The sequence below is a fragment of the Manis javanica genome, chromosome 3, assembly GCF_040802235.1.
Source record: "Manis javanica isolate MJ-LG chromosome 3, MJ_LKY, whole genome shotgun sequence".
NCBI lineage: Eukaryota > Metazoa > Chordata > Mammalia > Pholidota > Manidae > Manis > Manis javanica.
Window position 1 is genome coordinate 36,143,415 of NC_133158.1, and position 19,558 is coordinate 36,162,972.

General features: G+C 46.3%; 1 protein-coding gene and 1 pseudogene across 1 annotated transcript in view; one reads left to right on the forward strand and one right to left on the reverse strand.

The window, feature by feature from the left end:
- Positions 1-18,853, forward strand: part of COPG1 (COPI coat complex subunit gamma 1) — a 30,106-nt gene extending 11,253 nt beyond the window's left edge. The window contains exons 14-24 of the mRNA XM_017658076.3: positions 1,160-1,403; positions 2,177-2,252; positions 3,271-3,374; positions 3,846-3,971; positions 4,269-4,337; positions 10,536-10,678; positions 10,955-11,126; positions 11,872-11,969; positions 13,374-13,512; positions 13,706-13,804; positions 18,406-18,853. Of these exons, the coding sequence (XP_017513565.2) occupies positions 1,160-1,403; positions 2,177-2,252; positions 3,271-3,374; positions 3,846-3,971; positions 4,269-4,337; positions 10,536-10,678; positions 10,955-11,126; positions 11,872-11,969; positions 13,374-13,512; positions 13,706-13,804; positions 18,406-18,536 (1,401 nt within the window). The 3' untranslated portion in view covers positions 18,537-18,853. The remainder of the gene's footprint in view (positions 1-1,159; positions 1,404-2,176; positions 2,253-3,270; positions 3,375-3,845; positions 3,972-4,268; positions 4,338-10,535; positions 10,679-10,954; positions 11,127-11,871; positions 11,970-13,373; positions 13,513-13,705; positions 13,805-18,405) is intronic.
- Positions 9,024-10,529, reverse strand: LOC108395636 (N-myc-interactor pseudogene; annotated as a pseudogene).
- Positions 18,854-19,558: the final 705 nt, after the last annotated feature.

Below are 19,558 nucleotides of genomic sequence, written 5' to 3' on the forward strand. Positions count from 1 at the left end.
ATTAGTAGCCATTATTTAAAATCCAGGAAAAAACCACCACCACAACAGATTCAAGTTTCTCTTACAAAACTTGTAAGATCTGGGCTGAGGGGTGATTTCCCTCTTTAGGTGGGGTGGGCAGTGTCCTTTGCTGCAGTGTTCCTGTGTGGTTGGCTTCATGGTGTCAGGCTACACGTCTGGCACCTATAGGCATCTCAGTTGTCACCTCTGTCTTTAAAGTCTGCGAGTAACAGAGCATAGATTGCGTCCAGGATCTTCTGATTCTCTACTGCCACATTCTGCCTCTTCCTTTTTGTGATAAAATACGCAACATAAAATTAACATTGTAACTGTTTTAAAGGGTATAGTTCAATATTGTTAAATATATTTACATTGCTGTGCCACTAATCTCCATAACTTTTCATCTTGCAAAACTGAAACTGTATACCTATTAAATAATAACCCCTTATTTCCCATTCCCCCGGATCCCCAGAACCACTATTCTTTCTGTCTCTGTAAATCTGACTGCTCTAGGGACCTCCTGGTGGAATCACAGTATTTGTCCTTTTGGGACTGGCTTATTTCACTTGGCACAGTGTCCTCAAGGTTCATACATATTGTAGCATGTGTCAGAATTTCCTTCCTTTTTAAGGCTGAATAATATTCCGTCAGGTGGGTAGACCATGTTTTGTTTATCCATTCATCCATCAGTGCACTTGGGTTGTTTCTATCTTTTGGCTATTGTGAATAATGCTGCTGGGAGCATGGGTGTGCAGGTATCTCTTTGAGACTCTGCTTTCAATTCTCTGCGGTGTATTGCGAGAAGTGGGGTTACCAGGTCATATGGCAATTCTATTTTTAAAAAATTTCTGAGGAACCACCATGTTTTCCATAGCTTCTACACTACCATTCTACCTTATCTCAATGTTGGGAAGAAAAGTAAGACCCAAAATGTTTCTGTTAAACTATCTACTGACTGTTAGATTTGAAAGGCCTCAGCGAGCATTCAGTCCAACCTTTTGTTTTACACAAAAAGGAGAGAGAGAGACCAGCAAGCCAGGTCCCCTGTGTCCAGGTTCTGCATTTGGACTACTGTCCCTGTTCCTGACAAGGCTCTGCACCTCATAGCCACTTTCTGGTGAGAACAGCCTCCTTGCTCAGTTGAGCCCTCCCACTGCAGGGTGGCTTTGAGTACAAGCGGGCCATCGTGGACTGCATCATCAGCATCATCGAGGAGAACACAGAGAGCAAGGAGACGGGGCTGTCCCACCTGTGTGAATTCATCGAGGACTGCGAGTTTACTGTGCTGGCCACTCGCATCCTGCATCTCCTGGGCCAGGAGGGCCCCAAGACCAATAATCCCTCCAAGTACATCCGCTTCATCTACAACCGAGTGGTCTTGGAGCATGAGGAGGTCCGGGCAGGTGGGTCTGAGCCAGGGCTGAATGTGGGCACATAGCTTTCTCTTGAGTAGACTGATCTGGCAAAGGGCACTTGGCTTCCTTGCCTCACAAGCACAGTGTTTTATTATAAGAAGGACATAGGTGCTTTGATGTCATTGAGTTGAACGGATCTTTAGTTCTCTGTGTTATTGATTTCTTATTTTTTAATACTATATGTTGGTGTTTAGCTTTGTCTTTTTGTTTGTTCTTTTCTTGGTGTTTAACTTTTTTTAGACTCATAGCCATATTGACATATAACTGACATACCATAAAATTCACTTGTAAATGGGTGTACAATTCAGCGTGCAACCATCATATTCTTTATTTTATTTTTAATTTACTGTTCATTCTTCTCATGCCTCCACTGGACAGATTTTCCTCTTTTACCAATTAATAGTCCTTAAGTCATAGTTCATTTTCTTGTTTATATTAATCTAAAGCCTCCCTGTGCATTGAGGCCATTTCAGTACAGAAGCCAGCTTCTGTGGCTTCATCACAATTAATGCTAACATGGCTCCTGGAACCAGAGAATGGGGCTGCCTTCTCCATGACATAGAGGGGGAGGCTGAGGCCGAGTGCAGCCAAGGTCCCCCCAGACCCAACTGTGGCTTCGGTGGTGGGGGGTTTGGGTCACCTGGCGTGGGAATGCCTGGCTTCGGGCTTCTACTGCCCAAAGGTGCATTCTGAGCACCGGACATACCCAAGCAGTGAGCTGTCAAGTGTGTCAGGTAACTCATTTTGCTTCACCAACACAGGCGCAGTGAGTGCTCTGGCCAAGTTTGGAGCCCAAAATGAAGAGATGTTACCCAGCATCTTGGTATTACTGAAGAGGTGAGTTGAGGCCAGAGAGCCCTGGTAGATGACAGAGTTGCCTCAGTCCAGGTGTCCATCCTTTGTCTCTTAAAAGGGGGAGAAAAATTATCCAGTGATGGATTGTAAGAAAAAAATAGCAAAGAAAAGCATGCAAAACAAAATCATGGAAAACTCTCCCCTCCCAGACGTGGTCATTATTAATGTGAGTTAATTTCTTTTTTTAAAAATAGCTTCATTGCTTTATAATTCATAAACTATGCAATTCACCCATTTAAAATCTTTAATACGATGGTTTTTAGTACGTTCACTGAGCCATGAACTACTGCCACAATCTAAGTTTAAAACATTTTTATCACCCTGAGAAGAAACCCCATCCCCATTCACAGTCACTTCTCCCCGCCAGCCCAGCCCTATCACTCACCTGCTTTCTGTCTCTGGATTTGCTCATTCTGGATGTTGCGTATAAACGCAGCCATACAATGTGTGGCCTTTCGGGGTCTGGCTTCTTCATTTTTCCAAGGTTCATCCATGTTGGAACATGAACCAGTACTTAATTCCTTTTTCTGGCCAAATAGTATTCTGTTGTGTGGACAGTCCACATTTTGTTTATCTGTTTATCAGTTAATGGACATTGGGTTTTTTCCACTTCTTGGCTTTTGTGTATAGTGCTGCTGTATTCATGGGCCAGTTTTATGTGATATGCATTTCCATTCCTCTTGAGAACACACTGAGTGGAACTGTTGCATAGTATTAAATTATCTTTGGACATACGCTTTTGGATACAGGAGGTAGAGTTCCTCCCTCACTGGGTGGGCTTTAAGGAGAGGGTCAAGAGCATATGAATATGGCCACCTGCTGGCTAATTAGTTAGCATCTCTTAGGCTTATCTGCATTTGATGCCTGGATACCACATCTGGGGACCAAACCTTAAGAGACTTGCTTCCTCTAGCCATTCTCTGATGAAGCCCTTCAGCTTCCCACCTGTCTCCTCTGTGGGGACCCCCCCAGTCAGGAGTACCTTGTGTTCTGGCTGTAGGTGTGTGATGGATGATGACAATGAAGTCAGGGACCGGGCTACCTTCTATCTCAATGTCCTGGAGCAGAAGCAGAAGGCCCTCAACGCTGGCTATATCCTAAACGGTGAGCCTTGCCCTAGCTGCCTCTGACCCAGCCCCGACTGGAGCACCGGCCCTTCTCAGCACCCCAGAGGGGAACTCTGCATAGCCTTCTGAAGCAGAGAAAATCCGAGGCAAGCCACTCTGGGCTGGGCTTGCATGGCAACTTGATGGCATCACTGTGACCTCAGGGGACAAGGGTCCTGTGGTTCACACCTGTGTAGGTGGAAACAGCTCAGTGAATTGAAACTCTAGTCATTAATAAAAACCTCCATGTGTGTAGCACTTTACTCTGTAAGTCACTCTGGTGTATATATATGTAATTCCCTACACCAGGCCTGTGGAGGAGGATTAGGTGAGAAAGTGGGGGTCCAGAAGGGTAAGGGGTTTTCACAGGGTGGTCCAGCCGAGGCCCCAGGGCCCCAGTCTTCCATGGCAGGTTCCTGGTGTTCATTCTGTCACGTGTTCCAGGCGTGACCTCTCCCCTGGCCTCTAGGTCTGACAGTTTCCATACCTGGCCTGGAGCGGGCCCTGCAGCAATACACTCTGGAACCATCAGAAAAACCTTTCGACCTCAAATCTGTGCCCTTGGCCACCACGCCCATGGCAGAGCAGAGAACGGGTAGGTAACAGCTGTACACCTTTCAGAGGCCCTCGGGGGCAGGCCTTCAGGAAGGGGCTGTACTGGAAGTGAGGCCACTGAGCCCCACTAACTAACCACGGTGGCTGGGGTTGGCTGAGAGGAGGGACTGATTCTTCCTCTGCCTCCAGGAAATGGTACACATACACACTAACCCCTGCTCTCTTCCCCACTTTTTCTGTACGTCCTTCTGTCTCAGGAGGTAGGACATTCTCGCTGGGTAATAGCACAGTGCCCATTACTGGAGTCACTGGTCACCATGTGTATTTGCTCCCACAGAAAGCACCCCCCTCACAGCAGCCAAGCAGCCTGAGAAAGTGGCGGCCACCCGGCAGGAGATCTTCCAGGGTGAGTAGCAATGCTTGGTGGGGCCCTTGGGACTGGCTTGATCTCGTCAGCTTGCGGGTAGCTGTCCTTGGGAATTAAGAGGAAGAACTGTTGTTCATTGGGTGTGTCCTGAGGGCTGGGCCATGAGAGTGCTCAAACAGCAAATTTGAGCCTCGGGGAAGTTACTGGATCCATTTGATATCTGAGGAGTCGGAAGCTGAGAGAGAGAGCAGCTTGCCCAAGGTTGCACAGTAGGAAAGTGGAGGGTCTGAAAGTAAGATCCAGATCAAACTGAAACTGGCTCAGAGCTGCCACTCGGCCTTCATTCTGATGCCTGAGGTCCCTAAAGCCCAGCCCAGGTCCGGATGTCTGATTCAGAACAGTTGGGGTCCAAAGACACTGGTCCTTTTTCTTGGGTTCCAGATGTGTTCAGTCCACATTGTCTAGTATGGTTTTGCCTAGGTATTTATCCATCCCTCTGGTCTTGAATTCATCTAATTGCCAGACAATTTATCCACTGAATTCCTTTCCTCAAGGACTAGCACATTCCCCTCTTCCTCCATGAAGGATCACCTAAGCTCATCACTTCTATACCAGCTCTTCGGTCTTCCCTGAATAGTCTTGTATGGTCCTTCTATGTTCTTTTATATCCTCCGTCAGCACCTAGCATAGTACCTGCCTTTCTCACAGCAGGCTCCCAGTTATTGTTGACTTAAATTAGGTCCTCCCATTCCACTCCAGCATCCTGTCTTCTGTCAGCAACTATCTTTGAGATTCAGCAAAGCTGGGATCCTGAGCTGACTGGGATCACTCTGATCTGAGACTTTTCCTCCTGTGTTAGTGCCCTCTTGCTGCTCTGGCAGATCACCACAAACTTAGCAGCTTAACTCAACACAAATTCAGTATCTAACAGTTCTGTGTTCAGAAGGCCAAAGCGGGTTTCACTGTGTTGACAGTGCTGGGATCGCTCCAGAGGCTCTGGAGGCTATGGGAGAATTGTTTCCTTGTCTTTGCTAGTTTCTGGAGGCCGCCTACATTCCTAGCCAAGGAGTGCCCCACTCTATCATCACAGCCAGCAGTGTAGCCTCTTCAAATTTCTCTAATAATCAGATAATTCAGGATGCAGCCAGATAATCCAGGATCATCTCTGTGTCTCAAGATCCAGCTTAATCATATCTGCAGATTCTCTTTTACCATGTGATATAACATATTCACAGGCTCTGGGAATTAGCCTCTGGACATCTTGGGGTGTCTGCCCCAAGCATTCTGCCATACCTTCCAAGGAAGCCTCCTTCTAAGCACCTTCGAGGGCATCAGTTTCATTTTAAACAATCTTCCCAAACCTAACATTTATTGTTCACATTAAATTCCAGGAACATTGCTAGAGCTTCACATTTATTGCCTCATTTATCTTCACAGCAACCCTATGTGCAAGATCATTGTATTGATTTTATTGATAAAGAGTCAAACTCAAAGGCATTAGCTGACAGCTACCAGCAGAGTCCTCCAGGTAGTAAGTGTCAGGTCTTGAAACTTAATGCCCAATGAAATAAATTCCCATAGAAAAGTGCTCTGGTAGCTGATGATCACAGTGGCCCAAAAGTTCCTCCTAGTATCTGAGTTGACTCTTCCTGGGCTTTATTGCCTGTGTATTCATTAGATACAGCCCTTCAGGCTGCAGAGGGCTGAAGCAGTCATGTTGACCATATGTGGGAGGAGAAGCAAAATCATAACAATAATCCCTACTTTCAGTGTCTATTCCTGAAACGTGAATTGAGTACCTTCTAAGTTCACAGCAAAATACCAGATCCCTGGCCTCGGGTCAATTCCTGGCCTTATAGAGTTCATTTCAATGGGGAAGACAGGTTGAAAATGTTGGAGCAGTGGTCTTCAAATAACTGCATACATCAGAGCCATCTGAGAGTGTTAGAAAGGCCTAGCTCCTGTACCCAGGGATTCTTATAGAACAAATTTGGGATGGGTAGAAGGAGCTGAGTGTTTTCCTGAATAATTCTGATAAGGGTCATCTGTGTCTATAGTTTGAGGAGTCCCGCCCCTGCAGTGGAATAGGGGTGAGAGCAGCAGCGGTAGCATCATAGGCAAACATGTGCAGACAGCTGCCAGATGCCTCTTTTCACATGGATGGGCCTGGATAGGGGCTAGTGCCTGGGCCAGAGCACCTAGCCCAGTGCTGGAATCTGGCTGTGGGATGTAGGGACAGGCCGTACCAGGTGCCCAGGCCATCCTAAGTTGGGTTTTCTGCAACAGTCTGAGTCTGAAAAATCTCTATTCGTCATTTGTCTTAACTTAAAAATGTGTAGGACCATACTGACCTACTGGCCTACTAACCTACTAATTCATTGACCTCTGATCCCTCCTCACTTCCCTCTCGGCCTTGGTCTGTCCTATCCCACTCACACAGACCCCTGCCCGCCCTACTCCCGGCTTCCTGCCACACACTTTCCCCACCCCCTACCCCCAATTGCGATCCCTCCTCTCCCCTTCCCCTTCCCCCCTTTGGCGCCCAGCACCCCTGAGAGGATCAGGACATGAAGATGCAGAGGCTGCTCTTCTGGCTCCTCCTGCTCGGGTGTCTCAGTCACTCAAACAGCAAGATGTTTTCACTTAAAACAGCCTTTCCTGTCATTACAAGTACTTCATAGACACACTTTTTAATGACTTTAAACTACTCTGTTACACAGATAGAGCGTAACTCACTGGACCTTGTATTCCCTTAATGTCGGGCATTTGGGATTCCAAATTTTCACTAAATGCTGCATAAAACACCCCTTTGGGTAAAAGGCTGCATCAGCTATGGTGACCTGCACGTTCAGCTGCATGATAAAATTCACTGTTGAGGAACTGTGGCTCCTTCCCACATACTTCATGAGTTTACCATGGAAGACATAGAGTTCCCATCCGTCCTTGCCCGTATTTATTTTGCCTGACACTTGCCACCTGGGGCTTGATGATTCTAAAATTCTGCAGAAGCTCACTGTTGGAGCTGCCATCCTTGGAGTTTTGGTGCTTGTCATTTATCTCTGGACAACTGTCCTTGTGATAAAACTTCGAGGATATCAAGTTAATTTATACCAGGTAACTGTGAAGATCAGTAATGTTGCAAAAGAAAATACAGAACTTGAGAAAAAAATACCTGCTTGGGAGCAGAAGATCAGCGAATCAGCAGAAGATCAAAGAAATGTCTCCAAGAAACTAAGAGGGAAAATAGGATTCTGTCTGATGCAGCCCTTATGTTTAAGCATGATACCAACGGAGTTGAAGAGACCAATGGGATTTTGAGTGACATCCTTAGTACTTGGCTGTCTCAGAGAGGTCGGAAGTCAAGATTCAGGAGTTGGTTTAAATCGCCCTTGATGAAGCCTGTGTCAGTAAACCAAAAGTGAACTCGGAAGACCAGCATGTGCTGAAGGAAGGCATTGAGTTTCACCTTTGGAAGGAACTGACATGAGGTGAGAATGCTGAATGCTGAAAAATGTAACCTGGAAGAACATAAAAGAGACCCTAAACAAAGTTGTCATGTACTGAGGTCTGCAAAAGCTGCAAGGGGAGTAGAATTCAAACACCTGAAGAAGATCATAGACCTGTGTAATGAAAAGTATGCAGAAAAGAAAATGGCTGCAGATGAGAAGCCGAAGAAGCAGCACAATGAAAGCTTAAGAAGCACAAATCACCTTTTAGCTACAGAGGCGAAGTTGAAATCAGCAGAAAGAGGTAGAAAAGTGCAGGCGAGAAACTGAGCAATCTAAAAACCATACCCTGCAGCAGACCACACCTTTCAAAACCCAGGTTACCTGCCAAGGAAAAAGGGTTCAAGACAACTGGACCAAGACTCAGATTTTGAGCAGGTTGGAGATTCAGCAGACCAGGGGTGCATGCACTTGAAACTCAGCCTGGAAAAGCAGAAGCTGCCTGAGGGATACAAGAGGCAGACACCAATGCCTGGCAGACCTGAGAAACAGAACCCTGGGCATAGAGGTTCAGGATGCGGTGCAGCTCCCAGGAGGAACTGTGGCTCCTTCCCGAATAAGGGTGCCTCTGAGGGCCAAGTCCATATGGATGCAGGAAGACCTCATTTCCCAAGACCGCCCTGCATGCCCTACCTGATGGGCTGCCGTCCATCACCATTCGTCACCTATGGACCACCTCCACCTGCTCCTCCACCACTCAGACTATCAGTTTAAAATTTGGAGAGGACCCTGAGCTGTGACCAGTAGGCTGTGGCAATGATACATTTAGAAAAATGTCATAACTACATTATGGTCTGAATGTTTCCCCTGCCAACCCTGGCCCCTCCTCTCTCTCCGCCCCTAGTGTGACCCTTAATAAACCATTCCCAGTTCTATAAAAAAAATATATATGTAGGACCAGTTTGTTCTTTTGCCTGTTTCTGTCTATAATAGCATTCTCCTCATTCTTCTAGTCTTTACCTGAGCTCCACCTTCTTTTAAGAATCCTTGCTGAGCTTCTAAAGTTGAGGAAGTCTCCAAATGGATTAGGCCCAGGACACTGGGATCTCCCAGTCAATTTATTGCTTCTGAGGTCTTTTTTTTTTCAAAGACAGGGAAATTTATTTTGTATCTAAGAATAAATGGACGCTAAAGAATTAAAGTGTCATTTTTTTCAGGAAAACAGATACTACTCATTTTTGTCAAACACTGATAATGATTTGGACCCAGTAACTAATTTTCATATGATTCCATGAGCCTTTTCTTCAAAGTATGCTATCTGGGCTTCACCTAGAGAACATCTGACTACATCTACTTCTCCACCTCCGTTCTTCTCCTGCTGAAAGTGAATGTTAAGTAAATCCTCTACAATCTCTTCATCCATCATCTGAAGGTCTTCCATTCCAGTCAGAAGCACTGTCCTCTCAGATATTCCTGAAAATACCTGAAAATTTCTCAAGTGCGTTTCTATATATGGAGAAACAGTGACTCTATGGCAGTGTTGATTTATATAAAGAGGATAGTCTTTCCTTTTCAAAATCTTGTCAGCAATGAAGCTCAGTTCTAGCTTGTCTCTCATCTGATTTTCAGGCAATTCATCAGGAATTTCAGTAACATTGATCTTCATTTTAGACACGTCTACGGGAACCTGGAATCTGACTCCAGAGTTTAATGGAACGGGGTTGGCCATCACCTCTACCTCTAAGTCCTCTATCTGCACATGATGTTTCCCCATCCTGATCACATTTTGGGCAACTTATTCTTTTTCAAATGTGATAAGCACTTGTCCTCTTTGTAGCTCATAAAAAACTTGGGAGCGCACTTGAAATAAACAAGAGGTGTTAAAAAACTGGCTGTCCTCAGGATTCTCTAAGGATGTGAATTTCATCTGTGTTTCGGGAATATCCACTTTAATCTGGAAGTTTCTGGCGGCCTCTTCTAATCAGCTTCAAGCTTCTGGATTTCCTCCTTTAGTATTTCCTTTACAATTTCATGAATTAATCTCTTTTTGTTCATCTTTCAAAAATTTTTCATCTCCATGCTCGTTAAGAACTTGTTTTTTGTTACCTTCATCAGCTGCCATGATTCCCTTGATAGACCAAGGTGGACTGCCCTAGACAGAGTTCTCAAGGCCCACTGAGTTGAGGAGGTTTTCACTGGCCAAATCATTCCAAGTTTCGATTTCCGAAATGAAACAGCGCGCTTTAGAGACTGGTCAGGGGACCGGGCTGCGCGGAGAGGCCGTCGCAGGCCCAGGGGCGGGGTGCCTCCTCGGTGGCTGACAGCGTCGTCGTCGGAGCGCCCGGGACCGCGGGCGCCGCAGGGTCGCGGTGGGAGCGGACGGGACGGGAGGGGACGGGAGGGGGCTGCCGCTGCGCGCTCTCAGCCCCGCGCGCGCCGCTCCTCGCGGTCCCCGGCCCCGCGGCCCCGCCTCCCGTCCCATCCCGAGCCTCGCTCTCAGGGGCGACCAGCCGCAGGGATGGCAGCCCGGAGATGGCGCGCCGCACTCACCCGCCTGGGCCGGCCCCGCTTCTGAGATCTTTTGTGGGACAGAGGGGAGCATAGTAAAATGTGAGCAAATTCAGGGGGATGAGAAAATGTATTGGTGTATTTAGGAAATAGTGAGTAACCCTTGTATCTACATACCCATCTATCTCAGTAAGGTGAAAGATTTTGAAAATTAGGCATGAGGATTTATTAGAAACCATCACAGGCCGCTCTGGGCATTGAACGTGTGGCCTGTGGGTTTCAGAGCAGTTGGCAGCAGTGCCAGAGTTCCGTGGGCTGGGGCCCCTCTTCAAGTCCTCGCCTGAGCCCGTGGCCCTCACCGAGTCAGAGACAGAGTATGTCATCCGCTGCACCAAACACACCTTCACTGACCACATGGTGTTCCAGGTGAGCTTGTGGGGCTGAGGTCCTGCTGGGGATCGGGCCCAGGGATGGTCCCGGTCTGACGGTCCTGTAGCATCATGGCACCCCCTCACTGAATAGGTTAGGAGCCCAGCTTGATGGCAGGATCTGTCACCAGCTGTTGTGTCTCTTGCACCCTTGACACTCTGGTGTCGTGAGTGTTGGCACAGAGACAGGAAGCCTGGGTGAAAGGACTGGGATGGCCCAGGTGGTGAGAATTAGGACCACCTCGAGCAGTGTCTGACCTCCTCTCTGGTCCAGTTTGACTGCACGAACACGCTCAACGACCAGACCTTGGAGAATGTCACTGTGCAGATGGAACCAACTGAGGCCTATGAGGTGCTCTGCTACGTGCCTGCCCGGAGCCTACCCTATAACCAGCCTGGGACCTGCTACACGTTGGTGGCACTGTCAAGGGAAGACCCCACAGCTGGTGAGCCCCTCTCCAGAAACCACCCTGGTCACATGGGAGCCCCTGGGTCAGGATGGGGTGGGCAGCTTGTACCCTGGCTGTTTGTCCCCTATTAAAGCTTCACCTCCTTGATATCAGACCTGAGAAGAACAGCTGGGTCCTGGGTACTGTTCGTACGTTACCTCATTTTGTCCTTGTGGAGGACCCATGGGGATAAGTACTGCTCTCCCTGTTCCTAGATGAGGCCGACTTGGGTTAAATGACCTGTCCAATGGGGTATGTGGTGGGGACTTGATAATGGGGGGAATCTGTAACCACAGTGTTGCTCATGTGATTTTATATTAATGACACCAAAAAAAAATGATCTGTCCAAGTTCCTGTGGCCGGGAAGAGGCAGAACCAGGTCTGGCTGGACTCCAAACCAGTACTTTTCCTTTATACCATGAAAATACAGAGATGGGCACAAAGGCAGGCCCCAACCCACTCCTCCCAAGGAAACCACCATCTTTTTCCAGGCCTGGGGCAGTGGGCCTGTGACCGTCATGGCGTAGCCATCCTGCAGCATCTCTGCTTCCTCTTTCTTCTTCCCCAGGAGGGGGCTCCTCTGACCCATGACCACCCACCTTCCACAAGGAGGCACCCCCTGTCCAGATCCATCGGTTGGATAGCATGTCCCTGCTGCTAGCGCTCAGGGGCCTGGAGAGCAGGCTGTGGCCATCCCCCCTATGGCTGGGGACGTCCTGACCACCGGCCTTTCTCCCCACAGTGGCCTGCACGTTCAGCTGCATGATGAAGTTCACTGTCAAGGACTGCGACCCCACCACTGGGGAGACCGACGACGAAGGCTATGAGGATGAATACGTGGTGAGAAGCTAGTGTTGGGAGGAGGCTCACATTTGTGCCTGAGGTGGCCTCCAGGGGCTAACAGTCAGACGTGGCCTGTTTTCTTGCCGCTTTTAGTTTCAAAGCTCCCTTTGAAAGAAATTTTCTTTAGACTTAAAAAAATACATGCTTGTGTGTAAAAAGAAAACATGGGAAGTACAAAAACAAAGTATAAACATACAGAAAAACATTGCACATAGTCCTTACGTGGGAACTAGGCTACATCTCACTGTTTTCACTTAAAACAGCCTTTCCCGTCATTACAAGTACTTCATAGACACTTTAATGACTTTAAACTACTCTGTTACATAGATAGAGCGTAACCCACGGGACCTTGTATTCCCTTAATTTTGGGCATTTGGGATTCCAAATTTTCACTAAATGCTGCATAAAACACCCCTTTGGGTAAAAATTTTTATCTGCATGTCAAGTTTCTTGCTTAGGATAGATTCCTAGCAGTAGAACAATTAGGCCAAAATATAGGAATGATTGTAAGACTTTGATTCATATTGTCAGATTGCTTTCTAGAGAAACAAGGTCAGTTTGCATCTGCTTGTAGTCCTGCTCTGCTCTGAAGTAGCCCTTCCAGTTGCACCTCTCTGAGCCTGGATGGAACTGCACGAGTGTGGTTCTGGGCTGTGATCATGGGCCACAGGCTCAGTGCCATCTGAGTGCAATGCTACACTTGGCCTAGGGTGGAGATGGTTAGAGCTCCTCATGGTTGGGACAGCCACTGTGGAATACAGCGGACACTCTCCAGCAGTGACCCCCAAGACCAAGTGAGCTCCTTGGGAGAGCTGGGCCTAACACATTGCTTCTGCTGTTGGAACTGAGTCCTACTTAGGTACACCTTCAATATCCACAAGAGTAGGGAGGGGCTTAGTGAGGATCTGCTGGTGAATGAACAGGAAACCTTTGTGGACACTTAGTCCAAGGTGAGGGGAAGTATTGTGAGTCAAGTTCAGGGAAGACATGGCTGACTTAGAGGTGGGGGTCCAGTATAAGGCAGGCTTATAGAGGACACAGCTGAGGCAGGGGGAGGATCTGACAAAGCCATAGGAGGCAGAGCTCCGTGAGTGCTCCCACAGTCCCTGGACCCTGAGGTGCTGACTAGGCAGGCTCACAGGGGATGTGATCTTGCAGCTGACACCATGAGGTGGGTGCTTGGATTGGGGCGTTTTCCGTTGAAGGGTACCACTTGGCTGTGAGCACCTTGAGGACAGGTACATGGTCAATTTGCTGTGTGTCCCCAGAGCCTAGCAAGTACCTGCTGAATGTGTTGCAGGAAGGGATGAGCAGTGAGTTCAGAGCAGAGACACAGAGGTGTGCAGAGCAGGGAGTCTTCCCCCAGAGGGCTGTGCCTGATGTCCCCCTCTACCTTCCCAGCTGGAAGATCTGGAAGTCACTGTAGCAGATCATATCCAAAAGGTCATAAAGCTGAATTTCGAAGCAGCCTGGGGTGAGGTTGGGGATGAGTTTGAGAAGGAAGAAACATTCACCTTGTCCACCATCAAGACACTGGAAGGTAAGATCCTCGGCTCCTGCTGAAGTGCTGTCCTCCTCTCTCCCCTCCATCTCCTGCGCCCCAAGGATCAGGGCCATGTCTAGAGAACTTACTTCAGATGCCACTTCATTAAAAGCCCCTCAGAGCCAGGTTAGGGGTTGGAGGAATGGTGGTGCCAAACAGGGCTTAACAGTACTGGGACTTCTTCCTACAGAGGCTGTGGGCAATATTGTGAAATTCTTGGGAATGCATCCTTGTGAGAGGTCAGACAAAGTACCGGATAACAAGAACACCCACACATTGCTCCTGGCTGGTAAGCAGCATTTCTGGGTGTGAAGGGCCTGGGTGCCCCTACCTCCTGGGCCGAGGGCTGCACTGGGAACACAGGATTCAAAATTCATTGTTGCAAATTCACAAGGTTAAGAGACCTGCCGTGAAATGCCTCCCTCCCACCCCTTGCTGCCAGTCATCCTGCTCCTTGCCAACAGGCAGCCAGTGTTACTGTTATGAACACACAGTGCCAGGATGGGCTTCCAGTGATTTTATGGCTATAAAAACTAGTATGTACACAGTTCCCTTTTTTTTTTTTTTATCATTTATCTACAATTACATGAAGAACATTATGTTTACTAGGCTGCCCCCTTCACCAAGTACCCCCCACAAACCCCATTACAGTCACTGTCCATTAGTGTAGTAAGATGATGTAGAATCACTACCTGTTGTCTCTGTGTTGTACAGCCCTCCCTGTGCCCCCACCACACACACATTATACATGCTAATCGTAATGCCCCCTTTCTTTCTCCCCGCCCTTATCCCTCCCTTCCCACCCATCCTCCCCAGTCCCTTTCCCTTTGGTAACTGTTAGTCCATTCTTGGGTTCTGTGATTCTGCTGCTGTTTTGTTCCTTTAGTTTTTCTTTGTACTTTTTTTTTTTTTGTATCATTAATCTACAATTACAGAAAGAACATTATGTTTACTAGGTTCCTCCCTTCACCAAGTCCCCCCTACATACCCCTTTACAGTCACTCTCCATCTGTGTAGTAAGTTGCTGTAAAATCACTACTTGTCTTCTCTGTGTTGCACAGCCCTCCCCGTGTCTGCCACGCACTATACATGCTAATCGTAATGCCCTCTTTCTTTTTCCCTGCCCTTATCCCTCCCTTCCCACCCATCATCCCCAGTCCCTTTCCCTTTGGTAACTGTTAGTCCATTCTTGGGTTCTGTGATTCTGCTGCTGTTTTGTTCCTTTAGTTTTTCTTTGTTCTTATACTCCACATATGAGTGAAATCATTTGGTAACTTGTCTTTCTCCACCTGGCTTATTTCACTGAGCATAATACCCTCTAGCTACATCCATGTTGTTGCAAATGGTAGGATTTGTTTTCTTCTTATGGCTGAATAATGTTCCATTGTGTATATGTACCACATCTTCTTTATCCATTCATCTATTGATGGACACTTAGGTTGCTTCCATTTCTTGGCTATTGTAAATAGTGCTGTGATAAACATAGGGATGCATCTGCCTTTTTCAAACTGGGCTGCTGCGTTCTTAGGGTAAATTCCTAGAAGTAGAATTCCTGTGTCAAATGGTATGTCTATTTTGAGCTTTTTGAGGAACCTCCATACTGCTTTTCACAATGGTTGAACTAATTTACATTCCTACCAGCAGTGTAGGAGGGTTCCCCTTTCTCCACAACCTCACCAACATTTGTTGTTGTTTGTCTTTTGGATGGTGGCTATCCTTACTGGTGTGAGGTGATATCTCATTGTGGTTTTAATTTTCATTTCTCTGATGACTAGCGTTGTGGAGCATCTTTTCATGTGTCCGTTGGCCATCTGAATTTCTTCTTTGGAGAAGTGTCTGTTCAGCTACTCTGCCCATTTTTTAATGGGATTATTTGCTTTTTGTTTGTTGAGGTGCGTGAGTTCTTTATATATTTTGCATGTCAAGCCTTTATCGGATCTGTCATTTATGAATATATTCTCCCATACTGTAGGGTACCTTTTTGTTCTATTGATGGTGTGCTTTGCTGTACAGAAGCTTTTCAGCTTAAGAGTTTTATGGTTTCATGACTTACATTCAGGTCTTTGATCTATTTCAAATTTACTTTTGTGTATGGGGTTAGACAGTGATCCATACACAGTTCCCTTTTTTTTTTTTAAGAGGGCATCTTTCATATTTATTGATCAAATGGTTGTTAACAACAATAAAATTCTGTATAGGGGAGTCAATGCTCAATGCACAATCATTAATCCATCTCAAGCCTAATTCTCGTCAGTCTCCAATCTTCTGAAGCATAATGAACAAGTTCTTACATGGTGAACAAGGTCTTACATAGTGATACATGGTGAACAGTGCAAGGGCAGTCATCACAGAAACTTGGTTTTGATCACGCATTATGAACTATAAACAATCAGGTCAAATATGAATATTTGTTTGATTTTTATACTTGATTTATATGTGGATCCCACATTTCTCCCTTTATTATTATTATTTTTATTTTTAATAAAATGCTGAAGTGGTAGGTAGATGCAAGATAAAGGTAGTAAACATAGTTTAGTGTTGTAAGAGAGCAATTGTAGATGATCAGGTGTGTGCCTGTAGACTATGTGTTAATCCGAGCTAAACAAGGGCAATTAAACATCCACGGATGCAGAAGATTTCTCTCAAAACAGGGGGGGTGAGTTTCTAAGCTTCACCACTGTTGATCCCCAATTTCTCACCTGATGGCCCCCCTGCGACTGTGCCTGTCTTAGGTTGTTCCTCCCTTGAGGAATCTTACCCGTCTCTGGCTAACCAGTCATCTTCCGGGGCCATACAGGGAGATGTAAAGTTGGTAAGTGAGAGAGAAGCCATATTGTTTGAAAAGGTTAGCTTTTTACTTCTTTGCAGATTTATGCCCTGTGGCTTCTATGCCCAGCATTTGTCTTGAGGTATCTTTACCACTTGGAGGAATTATGATACTCAGTAAATTCGATATGAGGCACGAATTCTATTTAAGGGTTGTAATTAGGAAGGAAGAAGAAATGCTATAGAGGTAGCATATGGAAGAAAACATGGGAGGATTGATTATTTCTTTGACATATCTTCTTGTAGAGTAACTTAAGCATGTATAGGTTTTAAACTACTAACTAAATTGCGCACACATATTAACATAATAGGAATACAGTTACATAAACAAAGCAGATCTATAATTACCAACCATCTCCAGTGAAGCCAAGAAAACCAGTTAGGCATCCTAGGCATTTGTGAAAATTTGTCTATGATATGATGGATATTGTCCAACTGAATTTGAACAGTCTGAGAGAAATCAGACAAATTAAAGCAACCCATTTCTGGGACACAGTTCCCTTTTTTAACTCAAATGTTTTTGTACAAATTGTACGTACACTCTTCTGCACTTTGCTTTTCACTTGACAGAGCTCTTCCCTATCAATACATAGAAGTCTCTCGTTCTCTCTTTTTTTAATTGTGGTGAAATAGATGTAATGCAAAATTTACCATTTTAACCATTTCTAGGTGTCCAGGTCAGTGGCATTTGCTGTGTGTCCCCCGAGCCTAGCAAGTACTTGCTGAATGTGTCACCACCACCCATCTCCTGAAACTTTTATATCATCCCAAACTGAATCCTCATTCTTATTTATAGCCACCTCATATTCCATTGTACACATGTACATATTTTACAGAAGCAGCCCATATTGGTGAACATGTAGATTGTTACAGTCTTTTGCTATTACGGTGCTATGGTGAATAATCATATGTATACATGTATACACACATACTTTATTTTGCTTCTGTGAGTGATGGTGTCTGTGGCATAAGTTCCCTAAGGCCAAAGCACATTTCTCATTTTGATAAATATTCTATTGCCTTCCATGAAAATTATAAGCCTTTCCTCCCACACTCTGGGCAACATAGTATATTATCACATTTCATGATCTTTGCCAATCTGGGTGAAAAATGATTATCTTACTCTAGTTCACATATTTTACATTTCGTTTATTGAATGAAGGTAAGCATCTTCTCAAGTGCGCAGTACCGTTTGTATTTCCTTTTCTGTGAATTGTTTTCATATCCTTTGTCTAATTTTCTACTGGGTTGGTTGGTCTTTTCTAATAGGGATTTTAAGATTTCATCATGGAAATGTTCAAATACGCACAAAAATTGAGCGGTATGTGCTCATCCTCCAGCCGCAACTACTAATGGCCTCCATGCCCACTCATTCTCCCCTACTCCAGATTATTTTAAAGCAAATTCCTGATAACATTTTGTTTGTAAATGTTTCTGTATCTGTATTCTGTTTCAGTACCTCTAAGACGTAATGACCCTTTGCTTTAAGTTGGGCGGGAAAATACAGTTTTCACACCTGAAACAGTGAACAAAAGAAGGAGGTGGTTTTTGTGTTTTGGGTTTTTTTTTTTGCTGTGTGTTCATAGACTGGGTTGGCTGGTAGCTCTGCTTCAATGCCCTACTCACAGCTGACGGTCCCCCAGCTCATCATTTGTGGCCACACTGAAACAGCCCAGTCCCCTGGGTCTTGCAGACACCTGCTCTGTGGTTTTGTCATTGTGAGGCCATCGCTTCATTTGTGCTCTTAGAGTCAGCCAACACATGGCAGAGCCTCTGTGATGTCAGATGCAAGCCTTATACATCTATTAATTCATTTCAGTGTGGCAGAAGCTTGAACTACGGTTAGCATTATTGTCTTCTCCACTTTGTAGCTGAGGATACTGCAGCTCAGAGAGGTAAAGGTGACTGGCACAAGGTCTCACTCAGGGATTTCAGCCCAGCTCTCCTGGCTCCCATCTCACTGTGTCAGGGCTGCCTTGATTAGTTGCTGCAAATGCCACCCTCAGCCCAGCCTCTGCAGCCTGCTGCTGCCTTACACATCTGTACTTCCCTCTTCCCTTTTAGGTGTGTTCCGGGGTGGTCATGACATCTTGGTGCGCTCCCGGCTGCTACTTTTGGACACTGTAACCATGCAGGTGACGGCCAGAAGTTCGGAGGAGCTGCCAGTAGACATTGTGTTGGCATCTGTGGGCTAAGAGGCACCCCCACTCCTACCCTTTCCCCCCAACACTACGCAGAAATCACACCTTCTGAACCCAGTAGAAACTTCTTCCCAAGCCTCTGTATCAAGAAATAATAGGAATGACTGAGGATTTTTCTTTCCTTCTTTTTTTAATTTAACCCCTGCCCCAGGACTACTGGGGGATAACATTTTTTTAGCTTGTCATGGAACTTTGCTGACCTACCTACTAGAGAAGGGACATTGCAAATAAAGCGCTTGCACCTCCTCTTGAATTTATCCCCAAAGAAACCATCTTATCCCAATGAATAAATAAGCATGTATTTTATTGAATGACTGCTACTTCTGCAGACTCATGCTTCCAGGTTTCACCTTCCCCTTGGAAGCCTCCCCACGACCAAAATGAAGAACACCTGCTGTATCTCCTCTGCACCCACAGCCCTTTGCTGTACTGAAAGTGAGGTGGGACCCTTCCCCACTCCCCTGCGTCCAAGCTCCATGCCCAGGAACAGGAGCAGGGCAGGCTTCCCCAGAGAATGACGGCAGGCATTGAGGTTCTGCGCCTGTTCTGACATTCTTACAGCAACCCTCCATTTCTAGGTGATGACCAGAGCCCCCAGAGGGTTTGGGTCAATTAGCTAGGTGTTCCCTGGCATCGAGTCTGAGCTGTGCCCTAGAGTTGGGTGCTCCCTGTTCAGCCCAGTTAAGTGCATGCACAGAGGGGAAGAACAGCCCTTAGCCGACCCTGTTGGCTGCAGATGCAGAAATCCCTGGTTAGTGTCCTAAGGGAGCAGGCCCAGCAGCCACCTCAGCAGCTCTTTTCAACTCAGGCCAGGTGGTTTGACCATCTTTGTGGCTGAAATACACCGGTGAAGCTGTTCTTAAAAGTCTGCGCCTCACTCTCAGAGATTCAGATTTGGGGGTTGGGGGAAAGTGAGGGCCTGGAAAGCCTCATCCTGGCTCCCAGCTGAAGTTTGAAAGGGACTTGTGTGATTCGTGGACGTGATGGTTTCTCAATTTTTGTCCTAAACTCAGCGA